General features: G+C 40.1%; 2 protein-coding genes across 5 annotated transcripts in view; one reads left to right on the forward strand and one right to left on the reverse strand.

The window, feature by feature from the left end:
• Positions 1 to 1,103, forward strand: part of HECTD1 (HECT domain containing E3 ubiquitin protein ligase 1) — a 96,142-nt gene extending 95,039 nt beyond the window's left edge. Inside the window, exons 43-44 of the mRNA XM_015565487.1 lie at positions 5 to 43; positions 146 to 1,103. Of these exons, the coding sequence (XP_015420973.1) occupies positions 5 to 43; positions 146 to 283 (177 nt within the window). The 3' untranslated portion in view covers positions 284 to 1,103. The remainder of the gene's footprint in view (positions 1 to 4; positions 44 to 145) is intronic.
• Positions 1,104 to 4,538: 3,435 nt separating this feature from the next.
• Positions 4,539 to 16,997, reverse strand: part of AP4S1 (adaptor related protein complex 4 sigma 1 subunit) — a 54,141-nt gene continuing 41,682 nt past the window's right edge. For 3 of the 4 annotated variants that reach the window (XM_015565474.1, XM_015565472.1, XM_006766012.2), the window contains exons 5-6: positions 15,133 to 15,144; positions 4,539 to 5,650 (exon numbers count right to left, since the gene is read on the reverse strand). In XM_015565474.1, the coding sequence (XP_015420960.1) occupies positions 5,522 to 5,650; positions 15,133 to 15,144 (141 nt within the window). In that variant the 3' untranslated portion in view covers positions 4,539 to 5,521. Of the gene's footprint in view, positions 5,651 to 13,010; positions 13,972 to 15,062; positions 15,145 to 16,997 lie in introns of those variants that run through there. The other variant, XM_015565475.1, reaches the window with a different exon arrangement.

A 16,997-nucleotide genomic window follows, 5' to 3' on the forward strand; every position in this document is an offset into this window, starting at 1 on the left:
TGGACTGGCTAACCTGCATCCCAGACTCACGGTCGTACGCAAGGTACAAACTCTAGTTAATGGGGAATCCACTTAATTATTTAAGGATTGAAAGAAAAATATTCAAAAGCATCGTCATTGGTAATTTTCAATTTTCTGTCTGTAGGTTGATGCTACTGATGCAAGCTATCCATCAGTGAATACATGTGTGCATTATCTAAAGTTGCCGGAATATTCTTCGGAAGAAATCATGAGAGAGCGCCTTCTAGCTGCTACAATGGAAAAAGGCTTTCATCTCAATTGAGCTTTGAAGTGCAATGGGAGACATCAGAGACTTTTAAAATACTAGTGAAGCCTCTTGTGTTTGTGTGAAGAGAAGTATATGATCCTCCACGCTAATGACACTTGCCTTTTTTTCCACCGTTAAGGCTTTAAAAACGTGGAATAAGTTTGTTAGCTGCTAATGACAAAACAAATCCTTTAACTACCCAGCCAGCAAGTACATAGCACAGAACACTGTGTTGCTGCAAGGGCTTATGTGACTGGAATAAGGTGGTCCTACTTGACTGTTCCAAAGAGCAGCTTCTGAGATCTTCAGTGTTCACTGGTAAATTTCTAACAGTGTATTTGTGTAAAGTTTGTCATTTCGTACTTCAAACACTACAGTTGCCATCACTGATCCCTGTTTTGCTGGCTTTTAAGCTACTTGGTCAAAAATCCTGCTACCTTAAAACAGAGAGTTAATGAGCACTCAAGCTTTTTTTTCTCTCCCCATTTTAATGATGCCTGCACTATCAGAGTATTCTAGTGTTTTCTCTTCGTTTGGCATATAATCATGCACAACCTTTTATTTCTTTGAGGTGGGAGTATATTTTTATTTCCTATATGCCATACTATGAAGATCAAATTCTTAAGTGTGTCTGTGAGTTCAAAAATGAAGATATATCAAGGGGAAAAAATTTAGAAAACACTGGTCTAGATGCCAGGCACACGTAAAGTGAATTTTACTTTTGGTTGTATTTTCTTTGTATATTATAAACATTTATTTAACTTGTTGGAGTTTGAAGTAAAAAATTCCCAAAATGTATGCTCAATAATAATCATTAAAATGTTTGCAGCATATACAACTGTGTCATGTGACTATTTTACTACAACCACCAGACCTGAGAACTTAACCAGATACTTTTCATTTTGAATTACTGAGATTTCTTCTTTTAAAAAATTATTACATGAAGAAATGTATTTTTCTATACATTCTTACTGAAACTGGAAAGCTAGAAATATGTTCATATGCTTAATTGTGATCCAACTGTTGTGCTCTGTGTTAAAGTATTCGTTAGATAAAAAAGGCCCATTTATTTCTGTTAACTTTTTAAATACCAGATCCGCTACTTACCATTGTATCTGCAGGGATGTGTAAATCGAAGATGCAAGATTGATTTTTTAATATTGTGTTAGTGTCAAAAGAAACCGCCAGGATGCTGCTATTTTCTGGTGTGTTTGGTTTTTTGTTGTTGCTATTTGTTTGATTTTTTAAAATTGATTTTTAGAGATGGTTGCCTCCTGTAGCCCAGACTGGGCATCAAACCTGCAACCTAGGTACGTGCCCTGACTGGGAATTGAATCAGTGACTTTCCGGTGCACAGGATGCTCCAACCAAATGAGTGGCTTGGCCACGGCCTTATTTTCTAGCTTTAAGAAGGAGCTCTATTTACATTTTCCAAACTCCTCTGATTTATCACATCTGTGCATTTAGGTGAAAGAAATGTTGCTAGGCTTGATTTAGCCAAGTAACTTTTTTAGGAGTGAAAAGCATTTTTTGGAATTGCCCATTTATTTACCTGTTAAAAAGGTATGTTCCTTTTCTATATTAGAAGAGATATCTCCCAATATAGTTAATCTTTTCAGTACTGTTTTTATTCTCTGCATGAGAATGTTGTAACTATGTAATCAGAGGCATTTAAATAATTTACCTTATTGTTAGCTTCACAGTTCTCTGTGAGAATAAAAGTTAAAATAAAACATAATAGCAATATTTAAATGTATGACCTATGCTTTCATCCAAAAACTAGTGGTGGTGATCATCTCAATAATGTCGTGGGTGCATGACAAAAACTTCATACCAGTATTAGAGTTCAAATCCACTGTATGTGTGTAGTGCTGCCATTAGTTATGTCTTTGAAATGTCTGTCAATAGCTAGCTTTTTCAGGACCAACCTAGCGCAGGAGTTAGCAAGCCATGGCATGCCGTTTGTTTTTTTAAAGCCCATGAGCTAAGCATGGTTTTAAAATTTTTAAGTGATTGAAAGAAAAAGTAAAAATATTTTATAATGTGAAAATTTTATGAAATTCAACTTCATGTACACAAGTAAACTTTTATTGGGACACAGCCATGCTTATTCATTTATGTGCCACAATGGTACAACAGAGACCATATGGGTCAGAAAGCCTAAAATATTTACTATCTGGCGGTTTATAGAAAAGTTTGCAGAGCAGGTAAAATAGATGAGTCTTAAAATTAGTAACTTCGAAATGTCAAGTCTTCCTGCAGAAAGAAAAGTCAAAGAACAAGGTAAAGCTGACCAATCAGAGACATAAATTTCATGAGTGTGAAATCACTTAAAGCTGGTACAGTTCAGCAGTTAATCTGAAGTGAGATAACACAACCTGTAAGAAGACACATTTCAGTTCACTTTCATGAGTCAAGTGCTATGTGGCATCTCCTGTGGTCTCCACATATTCTAGGTACTTGAGTATTTTTTCCTATAGTATCTGCCTGGTATATTTTTTTTAATTGTTATTCTCTAAAGGTACTAAAATCTGTGCCAAGATGTTATTCAAGTGCTATTTTGGTGTGACCCAAAAATTAATTTTGTTCACTCCCTAGTTACTTCTGATGTACCAGTTTCAACAGTTACCTCAGTGTGTTACTGATTTAAGTGCCTACCAACTAGGACAGTGTTTCCCAACTAATAATGTCTCCAAAAAACCTCTACAGCACTTTGATCTAGGCTGGGCTTTCCCAGACCTTGACTACTTAATGCAAAGTACCACTCACTGGTCCAGAAGGTCAGAAGTGTTTCTCTGCCTCCTGAATGAGCCCAGAACAACTCAGGTTTACTTTTGGGGCCTATTATTGACTCGATGCATGGGTCTTTACAGATAGATGTAAACTTCGAAATACATAAACAGATCTCGAATTTAAACAAAATTCCCTCCTCCACACACACAAGAGGAAACATCAAACTGTACTGAATGAATTCTTTGTGTAGAATGTCCATTTATGTTCTTTTGCAGGAAAGTATTGTAGATGAAAGAGCTCTTGGAATTCCAATGGTTAGTATGATATCTTAATATACCTATATTCCTTTTTCTTCCATTGCACCTACCCTCACCCCTACATACACATAAACATGTTGTGTGTGTGTGTGTGTGTGTGTGTGTGTGTGTGTGTGTGTGTGTACCTAAGACAATTCTGTATGTTCTGCTGTTGACTGAGCAGCAAAAGCATCAAGAAAGGTTGGGGCCTGGGGATTGGAGCACTGCTCTTTTATAGCAACGTAGCAGTTTTCCAGACATTCCAGGAGAAGGGGTTGAAGGAATAAGGGAGGGGGGGAGAAGGATTCCTTTCATGCCAACGTGAACAGAGATAACCTTTGAATTCTATTTTTAAACTTTGAATTAAACTTCATTTACCACTTAATAAGACAAAACCTTTATAATACGGCATAAAGGATAGTTGTAAGGGCTCTCTTTTTTCTTTCATAATTGAGATTTAATTGGTTGTTTTGAGGAAAAGTACACAGACATTTCAATTTGTACACAATTCTTAACATATGTACCAAGAATGAAGTCTTGTAGTTGTGATTCATTTATAAACAGTTATTCCAGTGACTTTACAGTTTAAAAACTGGAGGTTAATTTTCCTTAATAGAGTATCAATTACCAATATCTTCAAATGTAGATACGCTGTTACATCAAAGTCCCACTAATTCACAATTTAATATATATACTACATCAAAATTTTGATCTTTATAGCACATTAACAAAGTTACTAGTAAAACTGGACTATCACACCAGATGTTACAGATGCACAAAATTCTGACAGGGAGAGCCAAGATCAAGGAGTTTAATTTAGGAAACAATTCTACCAATATGGGAATAGAAGTAATTTAAAATGTTTAAGACTTAGAAAATGCGTGACTAACTCCAAATTGCCACTTGGTATGCTTTGTACTGTAAGATACAAAAACTCTCCCTGTTTATGGAATGTTAAGCTGGCACCCAAGACAATCAAAGTCTATATTCAGTATCCCACTGTTCCCTGGTTGTACCAAAAAATCCAGCTAATGACTTCACCTCGTAAAAGTAAGCATTTACACACACACACACACACAATGAGATGAGGTGGACTTCCCTCTATCAATGTTTCTATGGCTACTAAAAAAATGTGCATTTACAGAATAGTTGACAAAAATATTCCTCTTTAATGTATAAGAAGGGAGACAGTGACCACTGTTAAGACATGGCATATGATGGTGTTCATCATTCTTGGCTTCTTTTTCTCCTGCTTCATCTGAGGCTGGACTTGCCTCATTTTTACTTTGTTTTCCGCAGGTAGATCTGTAGGTTAGTCACTTAGTCTGTTTCCCCTTTACTTCCCTTTCCCTTTTGATACTCACTGTTTTGTCTGCAGATTTACCCTTTTTGCTGCCTTTTTTGGCTTTGTTTCCACTTTTGCAGAAGCAGGTTTAGCCAACAACCTCTCCGATCTCCCTTTGAGCTCCTCCTTTGTTGTTCTCTTGGCAGAGCTGAGCTTCCTCCTGGGCAGCAGGGCAGTGCATGCTGGGTGCCCAGGGGCCATGGTGTGCCCAAGAGGTAAGGACTCTTTCAATGTTAAACCATTTACTAGTAGTATTGGTAGTAACATACTCTAGTTAATTACATGATGGCATTGTAATTGCCAACTGCCCATAAAATGGATTGCACACTTTTAGAAACTGGCAAATAAAATTTAATCCTGATGTTTTCATTAGACACACAACATAGTAAAATTTGACTTTTTTTTTTACCCACACCCCTAAATTTTGACTTTTTAAAAATTTTCATATATCAATTACAGCACTTTCAGTACAGCATAGTAGTCAGTCACATTCAGAAGACACAGTGCTATGTGTGTTTGCCAGTTCTACATTTTTATTGGCTGATAAAGAGCTGCCGCACTTCCCACCTCATGGTGCTATTCCTGAATTTAATTTGCAAAGGGAAGGAGAAAACATTTTATTTAATAAAACTTAAACAAGTGGGGGGAAATGTTTATGGTTAGAAAATAAAACCTCTCAGAGAAAAATTTTCTTTGTACATCATATTTTAAAATACAGTTGTTTTCCATTTATGAACTGAAAAACACCTATTTAAAATGTCTTTGGAAAGATGCCCCATTTTTCAGTGTGCTCTTCAGATTCTTTGGGCTACAAATGCTAGGAGGTATTCCATGCTCTCATTTCTTGTGTCGACGATTCCTGGCAGAGCCTTCCGTTATTCAGCTTTCTGACATCTTATCAAGAATTAGTAGAGGGGCAAGAATTCTTGCCCGATTCGTTTCTACAATGCAGCCATTTAACAGCATCTCATCCAAAATGATGTGTACTTTATCCAAATTAAACATTATCTATAGTCATATTAAGGAAATTAGTTTGAGTTATAAAAATGTTAACATTAAATAATAACTTAGGACTCAAGACTAATTTACACTGGAAAAATTCCAGGCTAAGTATGAAGGTGCTTTTTGTTTGTTTATTTCACACTATTCTTAAAAAATTTTTAAATTGGTGTCCAAATTAGAAATTACCTTCATGTACACAGATACACCTAACTGAACTACAGGCATAGAAATGGAACAGCTACACCTGTCAGCCAGAGGGAGAAGGAATCCACTAAGGGCTAGAGAACATAGCAAGTGACATTTGGCAAGAGCATGACTTGGCCTCAAGAATAATGTCTCTGGCTGGTTTGACTCAGTGGATAGAGCATGGGCCTGACGACTGAAGGGTCCCGGGTTCAATTCTGGTCGGGGACACATGTCCCAGTTGTGGGCTCAATCCCCAGTGGGGGGCATGCAGGAGGCAGCCAATCAATGATTCTCTTTCATCATTGATGTTTCTATCTCTTCCTCTCCCTTCCTCTCTAGAATCAATAAAAATATATTTTAAAAAAAGAATAATGTTATCGCATAGCAGTAACAGCCATGATTTACTGAATACACATTGTGTTCCATGCATTGTGTTGGCTGTTTTACATATTATTTTAGCCTTTTCTACAACTCTATGATGTACATGTTACATACTATCCTCATTTTACACAGGAGCAAACAGGTTCAAAGCCATTGTCCAAGGTCACATAGATAGTAATAGCCAGAGCTGGACTTGCAGCCCAAAGTTTGGCCTTGACTGCTCTGCTTCCAGATTTCTCAGCAGGGGCCTTAGGCTACTGAGTATATGCCCTCATTCAGCCTTCAAACCTCCACCCAATAATAAATGCCTTTATGACCTTGCATTTTAAACTCTTCTATGTCAGGGCTGAAGAAAAAATAACCCTTAGGAGAAATGAATGACGAAGGCAAGGCAATGCGGACTCAATTCCCAAGTAGATGAAAATTCTGAATTTCAAGACAGTACCTCTTATAAATGGACAGTTCTAAAAATACTCATTTGAGAATTATGGAGTCACTTTAGTTTACTGATGTTCTTACTGGAAAGTTAGTATAGGGCAGGGGGAAGAAGAAAATATTGTTAGACTGTGATGTTTACCTAATTGGAAAGAGCCAAATACTTCCTCCAGAAGACCCTTCATTTGAGTACCTAACTTTACTTTTGTGAAATGAATGAGGTGATGACAATGATTGAATGTTTATGAATCTAAGTTTCCATTTCTATTTAAAGAGCATTATCCTGATCTGTTAACACACCCAACAGCTGACATTGTTTCAGTGGACAAACTTTTAACAAATAAGTGATTAAATGCACTAAGGAAATTCATATTTAAATAGTCAATCTGTATAAAATGAATCATTACCACCTGATTTTTTTTTCAGTAACTCCAGATGTCCAAGTCTATATTGTATATGTTTAGTGAAGTACATACATCTATAGAGAATGAGACAACCCTGTGAATGACTTTTAAGTTTCTATTAGGCTCTGCGGTAACATCTCATTAAGCTCTGTGCAAATAGTCCTCCAGCAGAATAAACTGTTTTTCAGAAGCCCATGGGAACTGTCCTTAAGTGACCCAGAAAAAAAGAAAAAGCTTTACTCGGATATACCTATTAATAATGTCTTCCAATTATATAGGTGACTGCTTTGTCCATGGCCAAATTGGGACTGAAATATTAGGCCCTTGATTCAATCCTGCTGACCAGACCCCGAAGCCAGAACTCACAAGAAGCCAAGACAAGGCAGGAATGATAGCAGGTTACAAAGGCCGAGTTGGGGAGCACAGGTGGCTGCATGTAAAATGGCCTGGAGAATCCCCCTGCTGTATTCACTCAGAGCAATGAAAACCTTAGTGCCTTGGGGAATGCCAACTCATCCAAGATCATTTTCTTTGAGACAGAAAAAGATCTAATTTTAATCTATTTGAATTGGTTCAGGGATCAAGCTACTCTGAAGACTTCCATCTCTGGAAAGTAGATGATCAGCAATTCAGATGTCCCCTTGAGCAACTGGCTAATTGTTTTGAAATTCAGATTAGAATGTACTGCTGAATCACTATCAACCACCAACATCCTCACATTGCAAGGACAAGGTTCTTCGGCTAGCCTGAATTTCCCAACATCCAGGAAACATGAGTTGCTCAGTGAGGTCATCGTACTGTGGGCATGTGACTGCCTGTCTATCTGAGTATCTGGCTCAAACCGCTAATAATCATGCAGCTTTCTGGCACTATATAGGGAAACCACAGACCAAATCCTATGTGAGGCAACAGCCTGAAGGCTGGTTTCCCCCTGGAATCATATGACTCCTTTAAAATAATCTAGCTGTTGGTCACATCTTGATTTGGTTTATGAGCCACTTGTGCACACTGGTGAAGCCAAGAGTAATGGCATTTGGGCCAAATGCCAGGTGAGCAGCAATAAAAAAAAATACCCTATATGCCAAACCCATGGTAAAAAATGGGCACACCCACTTCAACCATGACAGGAATAGTACAAAATAAGAAAGGCCGCCGAGACCGGTTTGGCTCAGTGGACAGAGCATCGGCCTGCGGACTGAAGGGTCCCAGGTTTGAGTCTGGTCAAGGCACATGCCTGGGTTGTAAGAAAGGCCTAGGCTGCTGGTCTATTAATATAGTGAGCTGAGGATGACGATTTCAAGGTCCCACCTTCAGGCTATACTGAACTTGGCTGACATAAGTTCCTGGATACACCGTGTTTCCCTTCATAGGCACCCTAAGGTTGGAGCTGATATGAGCTGGAAACAGCGCTCCAAGGAGCAGATTCGTAAAGCCCCATTTTTTCCTAACCCAGAAGCCTTTGTGAATTCTATGTACTGTAGATTGGAGTTGAACATCTTGAGGCCCCAACTAATGCTACTGCCACTTGAAATCAATTTTTTAATTAAAGGGATTGAACTGTTTGTGGTTTCTACATTGGAATTTTGATCTCTGGATCATAAAACACTTTCAACACGGTGTTTTTACACCACTCTGGTGGCCTAATTACCCTTTAATCTTTTCTAAGAGAAACTGAGCAGCATACATTCAAATGGAACCTCAGGAACAACTCCAAGGCAGAGTCCAGTCTAGAACTGAAATTTCTAACTTGACTTTGGTCTTAATCCTCTCTCTCTCTCTCTCTCTCTCTCTCTCTTTTTCTCTCTCAGCTAGGCGAAGTTCTTCAATACATGAAGATAGGAAAAAACTTGCTCTCATTATTTATACTTGAATTTCCCATGAAATTAGATAACCTGCGAAAGGCTGTTACGTTCCCATTCCAGACAGAAAGCCCACTACTACCATGTAGAAACTATCCGCATGAAGGTCCTGCAGTCCTGGACACACTCCCTGTAACATAGTCTTCTGTTTGCTACGGCTTAGCATTGTCTCTCATTAATTAGGCCACAGAACAGGAATATATCTTTTTTTAAAAGTAGGTTTGCCTTAAAGACCCATTCCTACTCTGAGAGCAACAAAACATCCAGGTGTAATTTTTTTAAAGTTTATGTAGACTTATGTAAAAATTACCTAAATATGAAAGTCAGTGCTGAGTCAAATAAGCCTGTCATTTGTCTTGTATTTTTTCCTAACTGTTGCTTCTCATGACTTGTCACCATTCCTGAGTCAAACAGAGCCAGACGCAGGGGGAGCAGAAGGGGGGAAGGCAGAGGGACTTTGGGAGGAAGAGCAGCAGCTGGACATGACACCTCAAGGACTCAACACATTTAAAGGAAATAGATGGCTAAGGCTAGTGAGAGTCCCCAAAGCCTGGAAGGCAGCCATTTATTCTGGAACATTCATATCCCTTTCCTAGTAGACTCTTGGGGACTGACAGCTCATAATGCTGAGACTCCCCACTCATGGCAGCTCTGGGGGACCTGCTGGGAGGGTGCTGGCCCTCGGCTCAGTGCCTGCCTGCCCTTCTGAACACAGCACAGGTTGCACACATTCCCTCAAGTCCAGGGCCAACTCTCACCCCTTCCAGCCCAGCTTTCAACTTAATGCTTCCAAAAGGAAGAGATGTTTTGCAATCTCTGAACGTGAACCCCACTTTTGGAGAGCATGCTCTTATCAAGACATTCAGATACTCTCAAGATTTTTCTTCATTTTGACTCCTCCAACCAAAGACTACTGTTTCTCTAAGGCTTCCCTAATTCAGAAAAAAAACTTTGACAACACCAAGACAGCATGGTGACAGGCGCTTTAAAATAGATTGTTAGTGACTAGATTGCCATAATCTACTCCAGATGATTATGAATTTTTAAAAAACCTTATATCTGCCGAAACCGGTTTGGCTCAGTGGATAGAGCGTCGGCCTGCGGACTGAAAGGTCCCGGGTTTAATTCCGGTCAAGGGCATGTACCTGGGTTGCGGGCACATCCCCAGTAGGGGGTGTGCAGGAGGCAGCTGATCGATGTTTCTCTCTCATCGATGTTTCTAACTATCTCTCTCCCTTCCTCTCTGTAGAAAATCAATAAAATATATTTTAAAAAAAAACAAAAAACAAACAAACAAAACCTTATATCTAATTTATAGCCCTGGAGCCAAGCACCTTGGAAACCCAGAATACCAGCTGTGCCCCAAAGTCGCTCTATGGATTGGGACGCATGTCACAGAACCTCTCAGGACCTCAGCCTCTTCATCTAAAACGTGAGGTCTTAACCTGATGATTCTGAAGTTTTCCAACTTTAAAGCACTCAAGCCCTCTGACTAAAAGTAACCTTCAGGGAGAGGGAGCCACTTCACTCCTTTCTGATATAATCAAGTCATTCCTGATGTAGGCTCCATCACACCTCGAAAGAAATCCTTTTGTAGTGACTTAATTATTGTAACTTTCTGGACAACACAAAAATTCCATTCACTAGAAGCTGCTACCTCAGTGTAGAATGGCTCACTGGGGGATTTCTTTGTTCATCTTGCCAGTATTTCCATAGCCCCTAGTTGAACAAGTACTTTGTGATTTCTCATTAAGTTAGGCTGAAATCATCTCCTACTTGGAGAAGCCCTATTCTGGCTTCTGGATCTCTACAAGTGTTTGGGATTTTAGGACGGTAGTGAAGGAATGAGATGCCCCACCGTGGGCAGTGGTCAGGGCTGAGTGCCAATCTTGGAGGCGCAGGAATCCCATTACCTGGTGTGTTCGTTCCTCCAGGGAGCACCACGGTCTGTAACTGCCTGAGTCACAGGCAGTGCAAGCAGGATGGGGACCCTTCCTACCCCCCACCCTCCACTTCAATAAAGAGGGCCTGAGTCAGGGTACTTTCATGTTACCCACATGAGCTGTAAGGTTCTGGAATTAACTGCTCAGGCTTTTGGGCTTTAAGGACTTGTAAAATAAAACCAGCTCATAATTAATGTTCTAAAGATTTTTCTTTAGATATTTTTCAATTAAAACATTCTGGCTTCTAGGCATACCCTATATTTGGGGGGCACAAGAATACAAGTAGGGACCCAGCCTGTTCTCTGCTTTTCTCCCCATGCAGTGTGTGGGGGTTACCACAGTTACCATCCCAGCTGCTATCATTCCTGCCCACAGTCCTGGGGTGGGGGAAGAAGCCTGCACCTGCCCGAGCAGCAGTTCTGGGCTGTCTGGGTACTCAGTAAATTCTGGAACCCAAGTAGTTGGACGATAGTCAAGAAATGGATGGGGGGCCCTGAAAGCTCTCGGTAAGCACCCTCACCCCATGGAGAGAGATGCTGCTGAAGGCTAGAATGGGGGCCCAGGAAAAAGACCCTAGTTGTCCAGGTCCAAAGGCAGGACTGATGCATTCCATTCTGGCTAAAATAAACCAAGTCTTTAAGCCTCTTTAAAGGTACCAAATGCCAAAGGCTGCTAAAGGTTTTCTGTACCTTTGCACATACAGTAGGTGTGCAGAATCGAGAAGCTGGACATCTCCCACACAGCACTGTGCATGGTGCCACCCCTTGACTATTTAGCAGAAGGCGGTAGAGACAGCTCCTTTGAATTACAAGTTGTCTGAAGAATTCAGCAAACCTGGGGCTCTAGAGTGGAGCACATTTTGGGAAGCTCATCAGTTGATTCCTAAAAACCATCTTCAAAAATTTTTTTTAATTTTTATTTATTGACCAAAAAACCATCTTTTTTTAAAAAATATATTTTATTGATTTTTTACAGAGAGGAAGGGAGAGAGATAGTTAGAAACATCGATGAGAGAGAAACATCGATCAGCTGCCTCCTGTACACCTCCCACTGGGGATGTGCCCGCAACCCAGGTACATGCCCTTGACCGGAATTGAACCCGGGACCCTTCAGTCCGCAGGCCGACGCTCTATCCACTAAGCCAAACCGGTTTCGGCGACCAAAAAACCATCTTAATTCATGGAATTTGAAGTCTTAAATAAGTTTACCAAAGTATGTAATGGGGCACACTTTCCTTATAAAAGCAGGGTCTCATGGACTTTCTGGGAATTCCCTGAGATTCTGACTTCCATTCTCCTATTGCTGCATAAAACTGAGCCTAAATTATGTCTGTTGCTCTGGGTTGACAAAGAAGGCTTCCGTAAGCCTGAGCATACAGAAAGATCATGTGTTCTGAGTGTTGGAAGAACCTGCTCCAGATTGTAATGGTATCAGTTGTTTGTTTCCAACCCTTCAAGACCTAAGGAAGTTTTCCTGGTACAAATAGACCTCAACAGTGCTTACTGCTCCAGCAGGTTCCTGGTTAGTGACCAGAGCAGTGATGCAGATCGTCTATGGCAGTGATTCTCAACCTTCCTAATGCCGCGACCCTTTAATACAGTTCCTCATGTTGTGGTGACCCCCAATTTCATGGTTATAAATTGAACATAATTAAAGCATAGTGATTAATCACAAAAACAATATGTAATTATATATGTGTTTTCCGATGGTCTTAGGTGACCCCTGTGAAAGGGTCATTCAACTCCCAAAGGGGTCGCGACCCACAGGTTGAGAACCGCGGGTCTATGGTCTACACAGAGAGCAGGAAACAGGACGCTCTACAAGGCTCCCTGGTCTTCCTGTTAGGAAACTGGTGTGTAGCGGTACTCCCTGCACATTTGATAGTTAAAAAGAACTATGGACAAGACAGAGTAGAGTCGTAGATTTTTAATTTGATTTTTTTTCAGATGGCTGAGGGTGAAAACCCTTTAAGAATGTCAATAGAAGCCCGGCCTGTGTGGCTCAGTGATTGAGCGTCGACCTATGAACCAGAAGTCAAGGTTCGATTCCCAATCAGGGCACATGCCTGGGTTGGGGACTCGATTCCCAGTGTGGGGCGTGCAGGAAGCAGCCGATCAATGATTCTCTCTCATCAATGATGTTTCTATCTCTCCCTTTCCCTTCCTCTCTGAAATCAATAAAAACATGTTAAAAAAAAAAAGTCATAGAAGACAGTGCCCTAGGCCTTGCCTGGCCTGCAGCCTACTCCACTTTTAGACTACTGGAGATCCCCATGAATGATACCTAGAGCAAAGACATACACTTGAGAGATTTAGTTTTCTTCTCTAAAAGATGAAAAATTACTATTCTGTCAGATGGATATGCCTAAATAACTCCTTAGGACAGTAAATAAGTAATTAGGTCAGAGAGGAAGAGAAGGCAAAAGTGAAACTAAATAAAACGAGGGGAAAGATACAAATTGTGTTCCTTAGCGTGGAAATTAAATTCAAACAAGAATGCTAGAGCTCATTACATGGACCTTTGCCATTCACCAGAGGGACCCAAAGACAAACCCATCTCTACTTCTAATAAACATCTAGTCAACATGTAAGACACATCAACACAACTAGGCCAACTGTACTACATATCCTGTTACATCTGACTCACTTTAATTCTCTGAATATCTTACCTTGTAGGACTCTCCTCTCCTGTTCCAGGTGTAAGGTAACTCAGCTCAGTTACCTAGAGTCATAGCAACATCAAATATTAAAGCTGAGGACTTTAAAGCTCTTCTAGTCTAATTCAATCATTTTGAGATGAGAGGTTGTGTGCCTTGTCCAACACACAGCTAATTGGTGGTAGGACCAAAAGTGGAACTTGGGTTCTGTATTCCCAGGGAAGTGTCTATCAGCTTTCACTCTCTTCCTTGAAGTAAACAGTCAAGTTCTTATTCCCCTGTACAAGGAGGAAGAGATTTATTTTGAATTGCTTTCAAGGGCTGAGTTAAAATGGAAGGTTACATGCTAATATACAGCGTGGTCTCGGGTCTCCTAAGTCAAAGGGGTCCTAGATTTAGGTCACTCACCGTTAGAGGGCATGCAGATTTTCCCAGTTAATTTAAAGAGGCTTTCAAATACAGCCTGAAAATGAAGTTTATCAACATGATGACATTTTCTATCACTAGTTAAAGGTAAATGGCTATTTCTGCAGAATATCCTGACTCTGGGCATACATGTCTAAATGTATGTATACCAACATATACATAAGCACATTATAATTAATATCTATTTGTTATAATTAGTGTAACTATTTTAGATTTAAGCCTGATATGTTCTCAAAGGACTCTTTTATTATTGCTGTCAAGTGGTAAGCAAATTTTTGAAAGTCAATTTCCCTCCAGAGCACTCACACATACCTAGTGGGCTCCTGCCATAGTCCGTAGGCCTGCAGTATTCTAAGCAAATCATGCTTGTTGTTGGGGCCTTGGATACTTTGGTTTAAAAGGGAGAAGAATCTAATGAATAAAACAAACTGATGAACAAAACACATCCAGAGATAGAGAAGCATGGAACAGACTGTGGCATCTCAGAGGGAAGGCTGGGTGGGGGGATAGGTAGGGAGAGATTAACAAGAACTTATATGAATACATGCATAACCATGGACACAGACAATAGTGTGGGAAGGCCTTGGAGGGGAGAGGGAGGCTGGTATGGGATTAAGGGGGGTCAATGGGGAAAAAAGAGGGACATATGTAATACTTACAATAATAAAGATAAATTTAGAAAAAATACAATAAAAGGGAGAAGAGAAGGAGAGCATTCTGTGCTATAAAAGGAAATGAAGATGAGCCAGGCAACTTCTTTAACCCTCTGGTTTATCACCCGTGAAGCCTTATTCTGGCCATGTGGGGAATTTCTGGAGATTTATACCTGGAGCCATGAAATCCATTCTCTCTACAAGGACCACGCACTTTCTGCCTGTGTTACTTAAATTCTAAAAAGGTCTATCCTGTATACTTAAGAAAAGTTAAATTAATATATAGCAGTTATTATAACTACTACCACAGAACTGCCTTGTCTGAAACATACAAAAATCTTAAGAATTATCTTTGCAAAAAAGGCGGGTGTTTCTACAAAGCAGCTGTACCTCTGGCTTTCATGTTCTGGTCACTGATGACTAGCATTTTGGATTCTAGATTCTGCCTAATTGTTTTTCTGCCCATGGCACTTACCTGATAGAGACTAGCCTGTGTTTTGCCAAATACTATGGAAAGCTTGACTCACAGCATTGAAAAAGGATACGTCTAATTCACTCTGGAAGAGAAAAGAGTGCATGCATGAGAATGAGACATGGGGACAGAATGCACTTAGCAGAGTTAGGGCTGCTCTGGCCACACATCTGGAAGCAGTGGGAGTGGCTGCTCTGGATGCAGAAGTGTGAGACCAGAAGGCCCTGAGTTTAGGATTGTGATTATTTTTAAAAAAGGGCTGCATTTTTATAGACTAGAACAGTTATCCTTAGAACATAGAGGGGATAAACTAACTCAACTTTTACAGATGATAGGCAATTTTTGATAGGTTTATAAAAAACCTTAATAATGTACATACCCTTTAATCCATCAATTTTACTCCTGGGAATTTATCTTAAGGAAATAATTAGATAATGGCACAACAATGGATGATAGGATATTCAGGGTAATGCTTATAACAGCAAATTATTGAAAATTAGGGGGGCTAGTTAAAAACATTATCGCAGATCTATAAATGATGATGCAGATATATATGTACTGACATACTGTTGAATGAAAAGCAAGTTATATGTATGTTACATCCAGAATTATCCCATATATCCTATATAATAAAAGGCTAATATGCAAATTGACCAAATGGCAGAACAACCGGTTGCTATGATGTGCACTGACCACCAGGGGGCAGACGCTCAACACAGGAGCTGCCCCCTGGGGGTCAATATGCTCCCACAAGGGGAGTGCCACTCAGCCAGAAGCCAGGCTCATGGCTGGCGAGCACAGCAGTGGTGGCGGGAGCCTTTCCCGCCTCTGTGTCAGTTGGACATCCCCCGAGGGCTCCCATACTGCAAGAATGTGCAGGCCGGGCTAAGGGACACAAATTTCGTGCACTAGGCCTCTAGTATATATATATAATTGTTTTCCTGTCCATGGCACTTACCATTTACAGAGAGAGAGAGAGAGAAAGAGAAAGAGAGATAGTTAGATAGACATTTAAAGAGCCTGAAAGGACATTTACCAGTAAGTGATGGGCTTACTGATGATCTTCTCCCCTTTCTTTTGCTTGTATGTATTTTTAATTTTTTTTCAATGAACATAGATATTCATAGAGGGAGGAAACAAGCAAAGAGCCAAACCCATTATTTGAAAGGACTTAAGTCTGACACAGGCAGCAATGACATCCCTGTTCCCACTTCCTCAGCAGCAGCCTCAGCTTTTGCAAACTGCCTCCGTTAACGCGGATTGAGTTGGCCTTATGTTTTGAAATGTGATGCTGAGATGCTTCTTTCAGCGCAGACAGCAGCATGAGACTGATCTCCAAATTTAAGATTTGGAAACCCTAAGATTAAAAATAGTCCCAGAAAGATTGTTTAAAACTCAGAAACCTAAAAATAATTTTAGATGACAAGGCATTCTCCATGAGTGGGATAGTTTCTATTTTCTTTCCCATAGTACTCTTTTCCCTCCTCTTTCCTACTACTGTCTTCCTAAACCCAGGTCCTCCAAGTCCTATATAATCACCAGGTTTAAATTAAATTCTGATCTTTACCTCTGTGGTTTATGTGGTCAGTGACTCTCCCTAGAATTACAGCCCAATTCAGCAACATGCTATTTATGCTCAGTTACTGAATATAACAATAATAATTTAAAAAACCTTAGAAATGATAGTGCTTGCACCCACTCTTTAGTCTCCCAGGTTTAAAACATTGCCAATTTGGGAAATTATATTCTTCTTGGCAGGTGTTCCCTTAAAGTGGCTAATCATGGCCAGCCCTGAATCACAGGATTTGATTTGCAACCAGCCTGTCTTAACAGAGTGGTCCTTTGGAGATAGCAGGAGCTAGAGCAGAGGTTCTCAACCTGTGGGTTGCGACCCCTTTGGAGGTCGAAAGACCCTTTCACAGGGGTCGCCTAAGACCA

The sequence above is a fragment of the Myotis davidii genome, unplaced genomic scaffold (genome assembly GCF_000327345.1).
Source record: "Myotis davidii unplaced genomic scaffold, ASM32734v1 scaffold21, whole genome shotgun sequence".
NCBI classification, from domain to species: Eukaryota; Metazoa; Chordata; class Mammalia; order Chiroptera; family Vespertilionidae; genus Myotis; species Myotis davidii.